The following is a 15,810-nucleotide window of genomic DNA, read 5'->3' as shown; positions in this document are numbered from 1 at the left end:
GTACCTATATATTTACAGCTGTTGTCAGGCATAACAAAAATTGATAACAAAATATGTTTACATAAAGATAAGTTCCATCAGTGTTAGACCTGACGTTTTAACTCCTAATTTAGTTTGTATTCTCTCAATACTATTTTTTTATGCACTTGTTTACCAAACTAGAGTTTTCTGTTACCTTTTGCTCTACGTTTCGTCTAACATCCTAAAATTTCTTCAATAGATTTTGCGCAGCTTTTATTTGCGTTTGAAAATTAGTTGCCGCTGGACTCGCTCTTTTCGAATACCTACCGCTCAACTATTTGAACTATGAAACTGCAGTGATTTCAGTCCGAGATGCAGATTATAATATTAATTTTACTTATGTGCAAAATTTCTTTGTGGAGTACAGTTTGCGGAACTGATCCAAAAAAAATTGATCATCAAACTAGATCGATTCAAGCAGAAACAGAAAAACTGTAAGTATTAATTGTCTTTTTTATGATAACATATTGTTCTAGTGTATATTTTTATACAGCTTTTATTTGATAATTTATCAAGCTTAATATTTTATAAATATGCGTATTAAAAGGTTTTTTTTAAAGCTGCAAGTCGGTAATTGCTTTAAACATCAGTCTAAATTGATCCTGAACTGCTCTAGCAATATTTGACGCAAACAATAAAACTTAGCGACATCCTCCAATGAACGAAGATGGAGATCTCTGGCGCCAACTTGTCTCAACTTTATTGATTCTTCAAGTTTATCTCATAGATACGTTTTAATTTTGGGATAAATCTACTAAATGCATTCTCAGGTGCATGCTTTTTCCTATTTTTGACAACCAGAAATCGTAATTCAGTATTTTTACAATACTGCAATTTAAATTTTTTTTTTTATTTTTATTTCGTAAGTTTCTTTCGTGATTTGCACTTTCATCGCCACTCTCTCTTCCTATCACATTAAAATATTAAAAAGTATAATAACAAGTGCATCTGAATGTATTATACTAGATCCTAAACATTTATTATTACTATTTTTATTCCTCAGATATCTTCTTTATGATCGATTTGTTTACAGTGTCAACACTTGGACCAAGGAAATCGGAGAGGCTCTCACAGATCTGAGTAAAACCATGGCCAGACAAGATAAAGTCAAAGAGGTAATTCAGCATACTTTATCACTACCTACCTTACAATTGCAACTTTCAGAGCTTTATTCACTTGAAAAACAGCCTGTATACCATTGACGGAGTTATTTTAACCGAGGAAATTGCCAATGATATTCGAATCTTTATGGATAGTAAAGTAGAGGCAGTTCGGGTAAGAATAGTTTGAGCCACAGTTTACAGGTATATAAATTGAGATGTTGAAGCAAATTGCGGATTATGCCGAATTCTTATCCTACTACCGTAAAGATGATGAAGTCTACAAACAAGAAACTCGGGAAAACTATTTTTATTTTGATGTTGACGGGATACAGCAAACTGAAGAGAATATTATGAAAACTTTGGACTTGAGCGAGGACATATTTATGGTAAATTTAAAAAAAAGACCTTTTTACAATTTAATTTGGATTTATGGAAGTAGAAGGAATGCGAATGGTGGTGCACCCAGAAGAACCTTTCTGCTTTGTCGTACAACATGTTTGAATGGGAAAAATTAAAACTGCTATTCGAAAAGCGGGAACTAGCAACCGAAGATTTGTCATGCGATTGTGACAATATAGTTGCAGAATCGCGGACCAAGGAGTGGTATTATTCGCTTCCGTTAAAGTACGATCATCATTTTGATGAAATGATCAATCTTAATTTAAGTGCAGTTAAAGTGGCTACCAATATTTATGAAAGAGGTTGTTGTTGATTGGCTTCAATATGAACTCAAATTTAGTTATTTGTATTGCATCTAGATATGTCTGTACTTGAGGGTATTCGATGGTCTGAAGCTTTGGATTTGGTGTTCAAACGAAACTACTTTAAGGACAACGATTTAGTGTGGCAGTATTTTGCTAGTCCTGCAGGTTTCATGAGGCACTATCCTGGTACTAAAGACCTATTTGAATATACTTGTAAAGCTAATTTGGAGATTTTAGCGGTTAAATGGTCTGAAGAACGGTATGACCAAACCTATGACTTTCGGACTAGAAGTTGGTTTACAGAGGCCATGACGTCTCCTAAGGATATTATTATTCTGCTGGATCAATCTGGTTCTATGAAAGGAAAACGACGGAAATTGTCTCATCAAATTATTAACGACATTCTGGATACTTTAAATGATAATGATTTTGTTAATATTTATACTTTCAACAATGTTACTTCACCATTGGTTGATTGCTTCAATGATACTTTATTCCAGGTAGAATTTCATAATTTTAGTAACTAGAAGAACAATTAAATATCTGCTTTAGGCTAATGAAGAAAATCTTCGTCTTCTCAGAGAGTATTTGCCAGTATACAGGATTGAGTATGTGGCAAATATATCAACGGGTTTGGAAAAAGCTTTTGAGATTCTGGCACATTTCCGCCAAACCAACTTAAGTAATATCAAATCATTGCTTCAGAATAGAAATTAAAAGGATTGTTTAAGGTGCCAACTGTAATCAAGCTATAATGCTCATTACAGAAGGACTGGACTATGAATATGATATCTCCATATTCAACAGATCCAACTGGGTTAAAGATTTCCCAGTGAGAATTTTCACCTATCTTCTTGGCACTGAGAAAGAAGACGAAAAACAAATGGAGTTTATCGCATGCTCCAACATGGGTTTTTATCAATTTTTTAGTGCATTAAGTAGTTGTTCATTGTTTCATTTCAGGTTACTATGTAAACATGACTGAAAAGCCGGACATAAGGGAAAAAGTGCTGAACTATCTGAAAGTCATGTCCAGACCAATCAACTTTTGCTACCCCAATAAACAATCCCCAATTTGGAGTTACCTCTATGTTGATCTGGCTGATAGGAGACTCTCCAACTGGTTATGGACCAAATTTGAAGGGATCAGACAACGTGAGGTTTTTTTAGATCACGTGAAAAGGCGGGTGGATCGATTGCAACTTCAGCATAACAGCATGAGCCACATGCTTCTTCAAGAAACTCACGTAAGTACTCTTATTTATTTAGTTGCTAATTGACACATGGTAATTATAGGATTATGAGAAATATGAAGAAAAAGAGAGCTACAAATATATGACTACAGTGTCCTTGCCTGTATATGGAAGAAGAGGGAATGAGGTGTGAGATCTGTAAGTTTTCATAGAAGAAATAAAGGTTAATTCAGTTGGTTTGCAGTTTAATTTAACTGGAGTTGCCGGCGTGGATGTTCCAATACAATCGTTCCAAGCAAAGATACCACATGATAAAGTATGTAATAATTTTTCCATATGAGAATGTAAGATAGTATCACATAAACCATAAGTCAAGCTAAACTACAAAGAAAGGCAGACCTATATGGATCAGTAAAATCGAGATATTTTGTATATTGTATTTTTCTTTCTTTTTTAACATGACTTTTTCAATTTTAGATTGGAGTAAACGGGTACGCTTTCGTAATCACCAACAATGGCTACATCTTGATGCATCCAGAACATCGAACTGAGGTTTGACTAAAATTTACTTGATTTATTTACTTTATTAAACTAACTTATGACAGTTTGAGTACATTCTGAAACCAACTTTTAACCGAGTGGACATTCTAGAAACTGAAATTTTGGATGACAACAATGAACCAAGAATATTTGGTGAAGACATTGTCAAGGTACTACTTTTCCAAATAAAAAACTACTATTGCAATTGAAGTTTTTAGTTGCGTGAAAGAATGTTAAAACGTCAAGGTAAACAAGCTACGTTAAATATGAAGTACACCTTGGATGACATGGTAAAGTGACACACTTAAATTTGTTTCTACCGATTTTTCTATGATAAATTCTAGAAGCGAATAGTTAGAGCCACAAGACATTACTATTATACCGCAATTGGGCCATTTACCCTTTGCATTGTTTTGCCGGACAAATATGGACATGTTAAACTAAACAAAACGCAAGCTGCTTCAAAATTAAAGGATCCACCACCACAAACTATTTTAGATCAATATAATTGGTCTGTTCACCCAGACTGGTATTTAACTTTTACATTTCTGCAGATTTTTTTTTACACTTTATTTTAGGATTTACTGCAAAAACTGTCCTCGATTTATTCGAAGACCCCTTGGTAAAATTGAATACGCGTACTACCACCCAGCATTTAGTAGGTCACTCATAAACTATCCAAAGCTTTTCCAAAAACCAAACTGTTTTAGGAACTCCTTTATACAACGATTTAATACATGATATGCAACATACATCGTGGTTCGACGATGACATTCTTGATGAAAACAGGTTAGCGATTTACATATTTAATCGTACTGGAACAAAATGTTTAACAAGTCTTCCAGATTTGTCGAACCTTACTACGTACATAAAATTTTCATGTCAACTAATTCCGGATTAACGAGATGGAAGACGTTCAACACTGCAGTATATCAAAATGTGTACGGAGAGCAGGAACCTGCTAATGACAGATCGACAGACGAAGATTGGTATCAACGTTCAGTTGAGGAGAATTATAAAAATGAGGATATGTTCATTTATTCGGTCCCATTTGAAATATCTGGTATTCAATTGCAATAAGGTTTAATTCTTACTACTTGGTTTTATTTTAGGCTATGAAAATAACACGATGATAAGGGGCACCAAAGCAATTTTTATTGAGCAGGGTGGTGAAAAAACGCCAGTGGCAGTAGTTGGGTTGGAATTCAACCATCAAGCCATGTACAAGCTTTACAATAGCATTACAACTAAAGTAAGAATTAGCTAAAAGAAACTAAAGAAAATTTTACTGATTTTTTAATTAATTCCAGGCTAGAAATTACAATAGAAATAGAATGCAAATAACATGCGAATCCGATTATTTGCACTGCTTCATCTTAGATAATAACGCTTATATTTTGTTAAGTGATGAAATTGAGTATACCGGAAGGTTTATTGGAGACATCCGGCCTGATATTATGTATCATTTAGTAAAAGAGAATGTATTTGAGTCAACTAGGTTAGACTCTTATATTGCCGTTATAGAGTGGAAAAAAACTAATATATTTTAGGATGTTCGATTATCAAGCCACGTGTCAGTTTGAACCGCCAGAATCTCCTGATCCAGGCGACAAAAAATGCTTTAAAAAACTTCCAAAAAAGAAGAAAAAAAGCAAAAATAGTTCGTCCAGAAATGTGCTCTTTCTCAAGACTGTCAGTTGACTCTGAATTATAATTAATGCGTTTTAATGGCGATGTCAATATTTCAGTTAGTGCTAAATGCAATGGATATGGTGAAACAAGTAGCACAACTATGGTGGCACATGTTCAGCTTAGTGCATGGAGCAGATGACATAATAAAACAGGAAAAAAAAGCTTTCGATACTTTAACAGTAAAGAAAACAGTGCCAACACCTTGTGACCGAGAAATGTGGCTTTTCACCCTAAAGGACAATTTCAGATCGAGCTTCTATAAAAATGACTCTACCAAATTTCACTGCAATTGGTAACAAGTATCGATTTACTAATAGTGGATTTTATTAAACAATTTGTAGGCCTTATGTTGTTCAAAAAATTCCAAACACCAACCTAATATTTTTGGCTATATTTGCCAAATGTTCCATGACCACCTCAAACGCGTATCTCCACACACCAGAACCAACTCAAATTATTTACAAATCCATGAATGTGACTGTCTCTCTGCCATGCTATATAGCAACAATGAACAATTATACAAGAGAGCCCTATATGAAATGCTATAAAAGGGATAAAAGGGTAAGTAGGTAGTTTCAGATCCAGAAGAGTAATTGAAATTGTATTCTGTTGTAGGAGGATGATTTGAACAAAAATAAAAACTTTTGTGGCCACACTTGGAATTAATTCAGAATGTTAATGCTAAAGCTACGTTAAGTTTTTTAGTTTAGGTACTATCCAGCATAATAATATTCTGTCACCTTTAAATTACATTTCTTGTAAGATCCCTACTTGAATAAACTTACCTTTTAATGTTGTTTTTTACTGCATTATTGAATTAAATCCTTGTTTCGGCTTTAAAATATATTAACTAATCAATCATTGAACGGCAACACTCACGTCGTTCAATCATAAATGCGTTTTTAATGCCAGGCTTCTTATTGTTACTTATTGGATAACACTACAAAAATCTTGATCTAGATTTCCTGCAATTAACCATATCGTTGCGATAATTACTATGTTTACTAGTTTTTTCAAAAGTGCCCTCAAAAATGTATTGTTTACTTTATGCTTAACCATGATGATTTACTCTTAAGAAGTAATGATTTGTGAAAATATTCCTGAACAAGTTAATCACTATTGTTTCTAAAATCTCTAGTACTCTCGTGAAAGTCGTTGACATTGACCTTTTATTATTAAGAAAGCATGAGTAAGTTTTTTTTTAATAAGTCGTTAGATCAGTTTATTATACTGGAAAACCTTGTATCTAACGTCCGCTATAAAAAATTACGAGTATAGTATAGTAGTATTCAACTTTGTGCATCACTGCTGACGTATGCATATGTTTAACATACATACAATATTTCATATTTCCAACCAGTATAAATTTGTGATTCATAATAATACAAAATTTAAAGTGTGGATAACGAGCAATTGTTAACATGTACCGCCCAGGCTGTGTGAATTAGTTTATGCTATCATGCAGCGTAAGTACCTAAAATTCAACAGAGATTCTTCTGATACAGTAGGTGCTTGAATACTAAGTAAACAAGAAGTTATTTACTAAAGCATAAAATGACGCAAGAGTCATTTCACCTTTAGTATAATACTTGGTTTAAGTAGGTACTTGAGGGTAGTAAAACATTTAAATCGCACGTAAACCAAAATTTCATTTCACCTAAATTGATTAATTAGTTGAAAATTATGCATACTTGTTGATTTAACTTCAAATATTTTTTTATCAACAATTTATCTGAAATACGTAATAATATAGCATGTAATTGGGAAATATCCAGTGGTTATGTAGTTAAGAGTGTTTTGATAAAAAAAACTAAACAAGTCTAGCAAACTATATCAATAATAGTTATTGTTGCAGTTTGATAAGATTAAAGCGAACAGTTTGGTTGTTATTCAATAAATACATTTTGCAAAGTTATACGTATATTGTTTGTGAAGAAGACGATCTTCTGAACACCCAATGAATAAATTTTTTTTTAGTTTAATATTAACACCATTGATTATACATTTTTGGACAATTTTTCATTAATCACACGAGTGCATATACAATTAAATTAATGACTACCTACTTCTCTTAGAGATCAATTATGATTATCACCAAATCTCTAGTGTTTAAGAAATTTTTCGAGTGTTGTGTAATCGATGAATTAATATATAAAAGATCAAACTTTCCTAAATAATTTTAGTATCCACCTCGAATTAAGGGAGGATGGGTTTATTAAGGTAAAAATTTTGACATTAATGAAATAATTTCAACTTAACTAGATAATTATTCAGGTTACTCGTTTTGGGTGTAGCCCTATGGGCCACAACAGTGGTAGCGGACACCAACTTGGACATCCCTTACCCCTACAATTGCTCTACCCGAGTGACTTGCTCGTAAGTATACTTGTAATTTTCCTTACTATGATTTTTTTCTAAAACGTTCATTTAAAATAGGAGCTTGAGATTGAGATTGCCAAATGAAAATGAAGAATTCAATGCCGACTGGACCGAGTCCACGGATAGTGAGGTGTACTTCAATTTGGAGAACAAAAAGGGAGAACAGCTGGTACTGCGTTTGTCCGCCATTCAGAACCAAAGATTCCGTATCAGAATCGAAGAACATGATGAGCATAGATACAAACTGGAAACTGGATTTTCTTTAGCTGAAGAACCTGCTTTAAGCCAGTAAGTTTTAACCTTGACCTAGCTAGTAGAATATTAAGTGTACCACAAAAATCGAGTTAATCAGGCTTCAGATCCATCAAAAATGATGAAGTACGTTCAATTCGAAGCTGCACTTAAAAAATTTTTGAAATTGAACAAGAAAATAAAACACTTGACCAGTCAAGATTAAAGTACATAAGAGTTTTTTCTTATATTTTAATAGTGAATGTTTTGTAATAAACCAACAACAACAATTATTAGATAACCCTTATCAACACTTTAGAGTTGTTTTTTCAAATAAACTGTTCAGATTATATAAGCTATCTGAACCACTTGAGCCAAACAATCCACACACTTCATATTGTGGCGAATTAATTTTCACGTTATCTAAAAAAAAACGGTATCATACATTTTATTTCAAGTAACCGCAAAAATAAAAAAAAATCACAATTTAATTTTTGTAAAACGTTTTACAATTTGCATTATTCTAAAGCTGGAGTTAATAAAACTAGTAAAACATTGGTCTCAAATGTGACTTGTTCCAGAATTACTGAACAAATAATTTCCGAAGATGCAGTGACCATTAAAACCGCTGATAACAACATAGCCGTCGTGAAGCTTACACCTTTAAGCATCGAATTCTACCACAATGATGTTCTGGAATCAGTTTTTGAAGGCAACCGAATTATTTTCGAAAACGTAAGTATCATACACCATTGTGCCACCCCAATGTAAATCACTTTTGGATTTTCAGACTGAAGATAGTCAAGCTTTCACCTTCTCCTTCCGCTTCGAAGGTACCAGACAACTTATGGGTCTGCATGAACACGCTGACTACTTGAAACTGAGACACACTGCCGATTACAGCATCGACCCTTACAGACTTAGGAACACCGACTATGGTACCACTGAATACGTGGTAAACACCACCAGATCCATGTACGGTGCTATCCCTGTTATTTACAGTTTTGGGTAAGTGATTGGTATGTTCGAAACAGAAAAAAAAATAACGGAATAACGTAGACAAGAAACATCATCTGGAATCTTCCACCACAACGCTGCTGAACAATGGATCGAAATTAACAATGATCGTCACTCGGCTTACTTCATGGTAGATGGTGGTTCTTTGGATTTGTTTGTTTTGCTGGGACCTACACTTCAAGAAACCATTAGGCAGTACGTCAATCTTACTGGAGCTCCCCACTTACCTCAAGTAAGTTGCAGAAATATAAGTACGATGATACTCAACTAAGAGTGTTCTATAAAATAGATTTATTGAAATTGGTCTAAATTTGGCAGTTACTTTTCTGATTCTAGTATTTGTACATTTTTAGTTGTGGGCTTTGGGTTACCATCAATGCAGATGGGCGTACAACACCACCGAAGACGTCATGGACACTATCGGAAACTTTGACCTCTACGATTTCCCACTTGACGTATTATGGTTGGATATCGAATACACCTCAGAACGTAAATGGTTCACATGGAACTTAACTTCATTCCCCGACCCAATCGAATTATTGAACTGGGTGGACAGCCAAGGTCATCGTAAATTGGTTCCCATTTCTGACCCTCACATCAAAATAGACCCCGAATACAACATTTACAATGAGTTGTTGGAACGTGGTTTGTTTGTGAACGACTCTACTGGTCTCAGTCCTTTCGTTGGTGAATGCTGGCCTGGCAACACCAGTTGGGTAGATTACATGAACCCAGAAGCGAGAGAGTATTACGCGAACCTTCATTTGTACAGTAACTTTCCCTCCACCTCAGCTTTGGGTGGGTTCTGGAACGATATGAACGAACCAACTTTGTTTGACAATTTGTACGAAAGAACCTTCCCCTTTGACTTGGTGCATCATGGAGGCGTTAGACATAGGGATGTTCACAACATTTATGGTTTGCTTCAGACTAAGTCTACTCATCATGGACTTATCACTCGTGATAACGGAACCTTAAGACCCTTCATTCTTTCTCGTGCTTACTTTGCTGGTTCTCAAAGATACGCCAACAAATGGAGTGGTGACAATTGGGGAGAGTTTATTGACCTGAGGTTCAGCGTACCCATGGCCTTGACCTCTAACTTGGTTGGATTGGTATTCTACGGTGCTGATATTCCCGGATTCTCTGGTGCTGCTGATGAGGAACTTCTAATCAGATGGTACCAAGTAGGTTACGGTAAATTTGAATTTATTGGCTTAAGCTGATGCTGTTCATTATTGTAGCTTGGTATTTGGTTGCCGTTCTTCAGAGCTCACGCTGCCCAAGGTGGACCTCGTCGTGAACCTTTCAGGTTTGGTACTGAAACTCAAGCAATTTTGAGGGACGCTATGCAACTCCGTTACAAACACACCCCCGTTTGGTATACTTTGTTCTATGAACACACAGTAACTGGAGATCCAATCCTTCGCCCACTTTTGTACGAATACCCAGAGGATGCACAGGGTTATGACTTGGAAGATCAATTCCTCATTGGTACAGTACATCATTGACTCCACCACAAACCTTTAAATAATAACACGTTTAGGTAAAAACATTTTGACTACCTCCGTATATGAATCTGACGCCAATACGGTACCAGTCTACTTCCCTGGTAAAGAAAGCTGGGTGCAAATTACTGGAGAATCAGGACGTTTCTATGAAGGAGGTGAACACGCTGAAATTCCTGTTGATATCAATTTTGTAAGTACACCAACACTCTGCAAACAAAAGACGCATCTGATTTGGTTTTCTTAACAGACTCCAGTATTCTATAGAGCTGGCAGTATCATTGTTCGTTATCCTAAAGCTGCTAGGTCAATGGCTGATATCAAAGATGATCCGCTGGAACTACACATTATTCCTGGCAGCGTAAGTTTTTTTACATATTTTTGACTATTTCTTCATTGTTACGGTTTTCTCAGGATGGAATTGCTACCACCACTCTTTATTTGGACGATTACGAAAGTTTCGACTACCTCAACAACAAAGAATATCGATACGTCCAGATTAGTTACGACCACGCTACTCAAACTTTAAGCGTTACGTAAGTTTTTTCTAATAATTAATTATGATTAGCTAAATTTACCATTTTCTTCTTTAACAGTGATTTGGATGAAAGCAGCAATCCTGGGGACCTTCAAGTCGTTATTGAATCAGTTCATGTTTACTCCAGAGAGGGTATTAAGTTCTATTAATTGGTTTTCATAATTATTATAATAACTTATTTACAGGTTCTGAAACTGCCATTACTCAATATAAAGAAGATCGCAACGGAAAGCAACTTAGCTCTTTAAATCCCCTCAATGAAAAAATACTTATTTAAGATGTTGTTACTGCAGATTGTTCAATTCTAAATATTACATATTCATTTCAAATATTACAGAGTGTTTTTCTTTCCTAAACACTGGCTAAATAACAATCAGCTAATTATTATTGGTGATAATTCTGCATCTACCTTGTATAATACAGAAAATCCACAAGCCTAACATCATATTGGCATATGTATGTTCGCATGACGTGTTATGTCAAATCATTTGTTTGTTTGCGAGTTTTTTGTGTGACATTTGTGTTTCGAAGAAATTAAACTGTGATGTGTTTGTCTGTTTTTGTATAATGTAAATACACCCCTGCATTATGAGTTTGAACCGCAGCGAAGACTCACCAGGTCAGTACATATACAATATCTTACCGTTTCTTCATTAGTTTAAATCAAAGTACATCTTATCTGGCCAACTGAAATAATGAAATAAATGTGTGTGTAGGTGAAGTGCCGCTGTCAGCCCCTAAAAATGAGGAATTTGAAACTCCCACCTTAGCGGATACGGTAGTAAAATTATAAGCAAACAAAAACAGAAATTTTATAAACAAAATAAAACATTACAGAATCCAACAGAATTAGACAAAACAGAAAACGAATTCCATTTGGCTAACGAAACAGTCGATATCACTCCGAGATCTACCACAACTGGAGCATCTTCAAATGATGTTGTTATACCGGTATCTGGTAAAAAGCCCAAACCTCTGCGTTTACGTCCTAAAACTCAAGTTGGAAAAATTGCTAAAAAACCAGTGGTACGTCCAACGCCGCCAAGTTCTAGCATACCATTACCGGTTAAACTTTCGGGACCTATTAAATCACCAGCTCTACTAAAAAACTCCAAATGTGTCAGCAGGTAATAAACTATTACTACTACTGTCTAACTACATCACTAACCAAATTAATAGAACTAGTACGGTAGCACCTAAAAAAACAGTGAGTTTAGTTAACAAGCACACTCTGGAAGTTCAGTTTATAAACAAAAAGAAACAGTATGAAGAACTGATCAGTGATTTAGTTTTGAAACAAAAACCAGTCATAGAGTTGTACCGGAAACTACTTCTTATTAAAAATCAACTTGAAACACAAGGAAGAGTAGTTCATCTTGACGATCTCAAAGTAGTATCATTCCAGCAATACAAAGAAACATCTGCTAAGACGGTAAGACCTTCTGCAATAAATAAAATTTTCTCATAAATCAAATTTTAGGGAAGCGGTGAACAAATGTCCATAGAACTTGTAAACAGCATGAAATGCTCCATTGAAGAGATTCCAAAAACGCTAATGGATATTTGTAAAAATCTGCTGAGTAGACGAGCCCTTATAGTTGAGCTTCTAGAAAGTGTAACCAAATCTGAAATCGATATGAATCAAGTATCCCCTAAGATTGAGTCTCTGAAGGTACCTAAGAAGAAAAAAACAATCAAAATAATGGCAAAGCCAATTTTAGCGAGAAGGTCAACAGTTGCAACAGTCCTTAGACGCGATAATAGAAGAACACGAGCAGAAAATTAACCAGCTTGTGACTAACTGGCAAAAGCTCCTTATTGAGAAGCAAAGCTGCGGGGACAACGGTAAAATTGAAGAACTAGATAGACGATTGAAGGAAGAGGAACGCTTGAGAGAAGATTCGTCCAACATAATTCAGGACTTGCATCGAAAACTCGAAGATCGAAAATTAATATATGAAAAATCCATGACAGAACTAAATGGAGTACTTGAAACTCTAAAAGAACAAATTAAAGTAAGCTGCATTGTACTGTTGTACTGCTAACACCTGGTAATTTTTTTATTTCACAGAAATTAGAACAAGAACTGGACGTTGAAAGAAAAGCCAACTCAGATTTGAAGTCCCGAAACAACACGAATGCGCAAAATCTAAAAATCACCAGGTCCAAAATAAATGAGTTAGAAACAGAAAAAAACAGAACGGAATCCGCTAACGTAGACTTACAGAAAAGAATCAGGTAACAATTAGGTACTTACTTGGTGCGATTATCAAAACTAAAAAAAGTATTTCAGATACCTGGAAGATCAAATGAAACAAAAGGAGAAAAACTGGATAAAAGAGAAAGAGGAGATGAACAAAAGTCTAAAACATCAAGAGAATCTGTTGCAAAAATTGACGGCGGACAAAAATCAATTCGAAACTAGGTTGTTACTTGACCTTACTCTAAGAGCCTTTGCTGAATTATTATTTCCATTGCGCGTCGCTTATTACTAAAAAAATCAATTATTGTGGCGTAAAAAATGAAATTTGGTGGTAAATAAACATTGGGAGTAATTACATTATATAACTAGGCCGTATATAATTTACTATACTTTATTATAATAATTATATTTAACATAGGAAAATGTGTTCCACTATTTTGTCCTTATTGACATTATCGTTTTTAATCAAAATTAAACATTAACAGAAATAGGTTTAAACATGATTTTCTGAAATTCGTTCGATAGTTAGCATTCGATTAGAACCTTCGTTAATGGTGTGTTTCTAAAAACCATTTAAGGTGAGATTTGGTGTTTCACTCTTGAAGTTGATATGATAACCTTTCCCATTTTAGATTGGAAGAAACCTCAAACGAGAAAAAAGCCATCGACCAAAAAATGGAAACTACAATTACTTCACTGCAAAATCAATTGGATGTCACCATGGACCAGTTGCAACAAGCTAAGGAGGAAAGAGACAAGACAATAGCTAAATGTGAAGGATTGGAAGAGTATGTTGTCAAATTGGGATTGGAATTTAAAGAAAATATGAAAGAGGTCAGTTGTAGTATCGAATGGGGAAAAGGTGAACATTTTTCTTTCTATATTGTCCCAAAATAACTAAAACAAATTTTAGTCGAAGGGTCAATTAGTGATAAATATATAGAAATTGAAGCTAAGAATACTCGTATCAGAGAACTGGAAAACAAAATAGCTGAATTGCAACAGAAAAATGTCGAAGTAGAAGAAGAAAAAGCGGAAGTACTAGCCTCATGTATTCTTAACTAACTAACTGATATTTAAATCTTAAGTTATTACAGGAAGAATTAACACCACTCAACTTAGAATTGGAGTTAGAGTCGCAAAAAGAACGTATAACAAATTACGAAAAGTTACTAGCTGAAAGTGAAAAGAAACTAAAGCTTAAGTATGTAATCATTTTTTCAAATCTGATTTAATCAAGTAACATGCATGTGCATGTTCAGGTCTGATGAGCTTCAAAGTCTAGGGGAGGAAATAAGACAGCTGAAAATAAGACAGCAGGTTTTGGAAGATGAAAATGACAAGTGCTCAGTTAAAGATTTGCAAGAACTTTTGGATGAAGGACGACAAAAACTGGCGGAACTTATGAAAAAGTTAATTGTCTACTAGAAAAAGACAATTAAGTTAATTGCAATTTTTTTTGCGAATATAGATCAATCGAGCATGAATGCAAGTTGGAGGAATACAAAGCTACTATTTCTAGTCAAAGACGAGAAATAGACGAAATGGATACTTTACTAAGATACCGGGATAATATGGCAAGTGTCTTAAGGGCATCACGAAATGACCTTCTGTTAGAAAAAGAAAGTCTTTCTAGATATTCCAAGGAGGTTAGGACAGCCCTTACTGAGGTACTTTTCTATACCAGTCAACTAAAACTGTATTAAACTAACTTAAACATAGATGTCCAATCGAGTAACGAACAAGAATAAAGAAATCGAAATGTTGCAAGACAAAATTGAGTTACGAGAAGCGCAAATGAGCGACTTACAAAAAGAACTTAGAGACATGGAAAGCAAATTAGAAATGGCGAATCAAAAAAGGTACAAACTGCAAGAAACTGTTGGAAGCCTGGAAAGGGACCTGCAACAAACCCAAGCAAAGTTCAGACAGCTAACATTAGGCCAGCCAAGCAAAAGCCGTCTTTGGAGGTTGTTTGACTCTGTTTATGAGGTTGTCGAGGAAAAAAAGTCCAATAAACGAGTTTCTTTTTATAGTAATCGTTTGATGGACAGCTGCAATGACACAGGGAGGCACAACCATACCAAATCCACAAACACCGTAGTTAGTCCGGAAAATCACTTATCAGATCATTTCAGTTATAAGAATTCACACTACACTGATGACACTAGTTCGCAACACACAAACTGCTATCACCAAGCCAATTCAAGGTCGCTAATCAGCTTATCACTACACACAGTCGACTTTATTAAAACCAGACTAAACTTTCTAGCTTCGGTTAATACGCCTCTGCCTGAAAATTCCATCACGGAAATAGTTAATTCTCAATCCGAAACAGACATTGCAAGTGATGACGAAAACTTAGACAAAATTTTGCAACTTTCAAAAAACCGCTACGAATATTTGCACAATCAAACTCAACAATCCTACGACGATTTATCTAATTTAGTTAAGCTAGCTGTGGTCAAGAAAAGTGGTGTCAAGAAATAAAATTGTGTAAGGCTAATTATATTGTATGTTTCATTAATAAACTCTTATTCAACCAGAATGATTATAGTCAAGGGTGTAGTTTTTGTTTTGGCCCTTAGTTCATGCAACGTTTTACGAATAAATAATCTGTCCATGCGCAAACTTAATTCAATTAGTTTGGTCTCCAAAATTATGCGGCCACCTGAGGTATA

General features: G+C 34.8%; 3 protein-coding genes across 3 annotated transcripts; all 3 read left to right on the top strand.

Moving 5' to 3' along the window:
• The first annotated feature begins 115 nt into the window (after positions 1–115).
• LOC145730753 (voltage-dependent calcium channel subunit alpha-2/delta-3-like) lies at positions 116–6,045 on the top strand. Its single transcript, XM_081982117.1, has 25 exons — positions 116–455; positions 1,055–1,136; positions 1,186–1,296; positions 1,349–1,510; positions 1,564–1,825; positions 1,883–2,014; positions 2,066–2,328; positions 2,381–2,510; positions 2,560–2,739; positions 2,792–3,075; positions 3,125–3,208; positions 3,266–3,337; positions 3,499–3,573; positions 3,627–3,731; positions 3,780–3,851; positions 3,906–4,090; positions 4,140–4,219; positions 4,272–4,350; positions 4,407–4,624; positions 4,674–4,813; positions 4,872–5,059; positions 5,112–5,253; positions 5,310–5,545; positions 5,595–5,814; positions 5,869–6,045. Exons 1-25 carry the CDS (start codon positions 334–336, stop codon positions 5,917–5,919), a joined length of 3,675 nt encoding a protein of 1,224 aa, XP_081838243.1. The 5' UTR covers positions 116–333; the 3' UTR covers positions 5,920–6,045.
• Positions 6,046–7,419: 1,374 nt separating this feature from the next.
• Positions 7,420–11,260, top strand: LOC145730757 (neutral alpha-glucosidase C-like). Its single transcript, XM_081982128.1, has 13 exons — positions 7,420–7,473; positions 7,528–7,629; positions 7,690–7,920; positions 8,445–8,598; positions 8,654–8,871; positions 8,923–9,112; positions 9,234–10,067; positions 10,125–10,374; positions 10,427–10,581; positions 10,639–10,749; positions 10,803–10,924; positions 10,985–11,058; positions 11,112–11,260. Exons 1-13 carry the CDS (start codon positions 7,460–7,462, stop codon positions 11,201–11,203), a joined length of 2,547 nt encoding a protein of 848 aa, XP_081838254.1. The 5' UTR covers positions 7,420–7,459; the 3' UTR covers positions 11,204–11,260.
• Positions 11,261–11,381: 121 nt separating this feature from the next.
• On the top strand, positions 11,382–15,688 carry LOC145730763 (uncharacterized). Its single transcript, XM_081982134.1, is given in 13 exon segments — positions 11,382–11,545; positions 11,643–11,704; positions 11,764–12,053; positions 12,106–12,358; positions 12,407–12,598; positions 12,648–12,941; positions 12,998–13,164; positions 13,220–13,351; positions 13,762–14,167; positions 14,218–14,333; positions 14,392–14,541; positions 14,601–14,799; positions 14,852–15,688. Coding segments are annotated over 13 exon segments (3,060 nt in total). The 5' UTR covers positions 11,382–11,514; the 3' UTR covers positions 15,620–15,688.
• Positions 15,689–15,810: the final 122 nt, after the last annotated feature.

Source organism: Ips typographus, linkage group LG6, assembly GCF_016097725.1.
Source record: "Ips typographus isolate SLU linkage group LG6, UJ_Ityp_2.0, whole genome shotgun sequence".
In the NCBI taxonomy this organism is placed as follows: domain Eukaryota; kingdom Metazoa; phylum Arthropoda; class Insecta; order Coleoptera; family Curculionidae; genus Ips; species Ips typographus.
Note: the sequence above shows the minus strand (reverse complement) of the source record. Positions and strands in the feature narration are given on the sequence as shown.

Excerpts from the sequence above, each read along its gene's own strand:
- LOC145730753 (XM_081982117.1), top strand. The coding sequence starts at position 334 with ATGCAGATTATAATATTAATTTTACTTATGTGCAAAATTTCTTTGTGG. Across the intron at positions 3,076-3,124 it reads TGCTTCTTCAAGAAACTCAC|GATTATGAGAAATATGAAGA; the intron begins GTAAGTACTCTT and ends TGGTAATTATAG. Across the intron at positions 5,060-5,111 it reads AATGTATTTGAGTCAACTAG|GATGTTCGATTATCAAGCCA; the intron begins GTTAGACTCTTA and ends AATATATTTTAG.
- LOC145730757 (XM_081982128.1), top strand. Across the intron at positions 10,582-10,638 it reads TTCCTGTTGATATCAATTTT|ACTCCAGTATTCTATAGAGC; the intron begins GTAAGTACACCA and ends TTTTCTTAACAG. Across the intron at positions 11,059-11,111 it reads TCATGTTTACTCCAGAGAGG|GTTCTGAAACTGCCATTACT; the intron begins GTATTAAGTTCT and ends ACTTATTTACAG.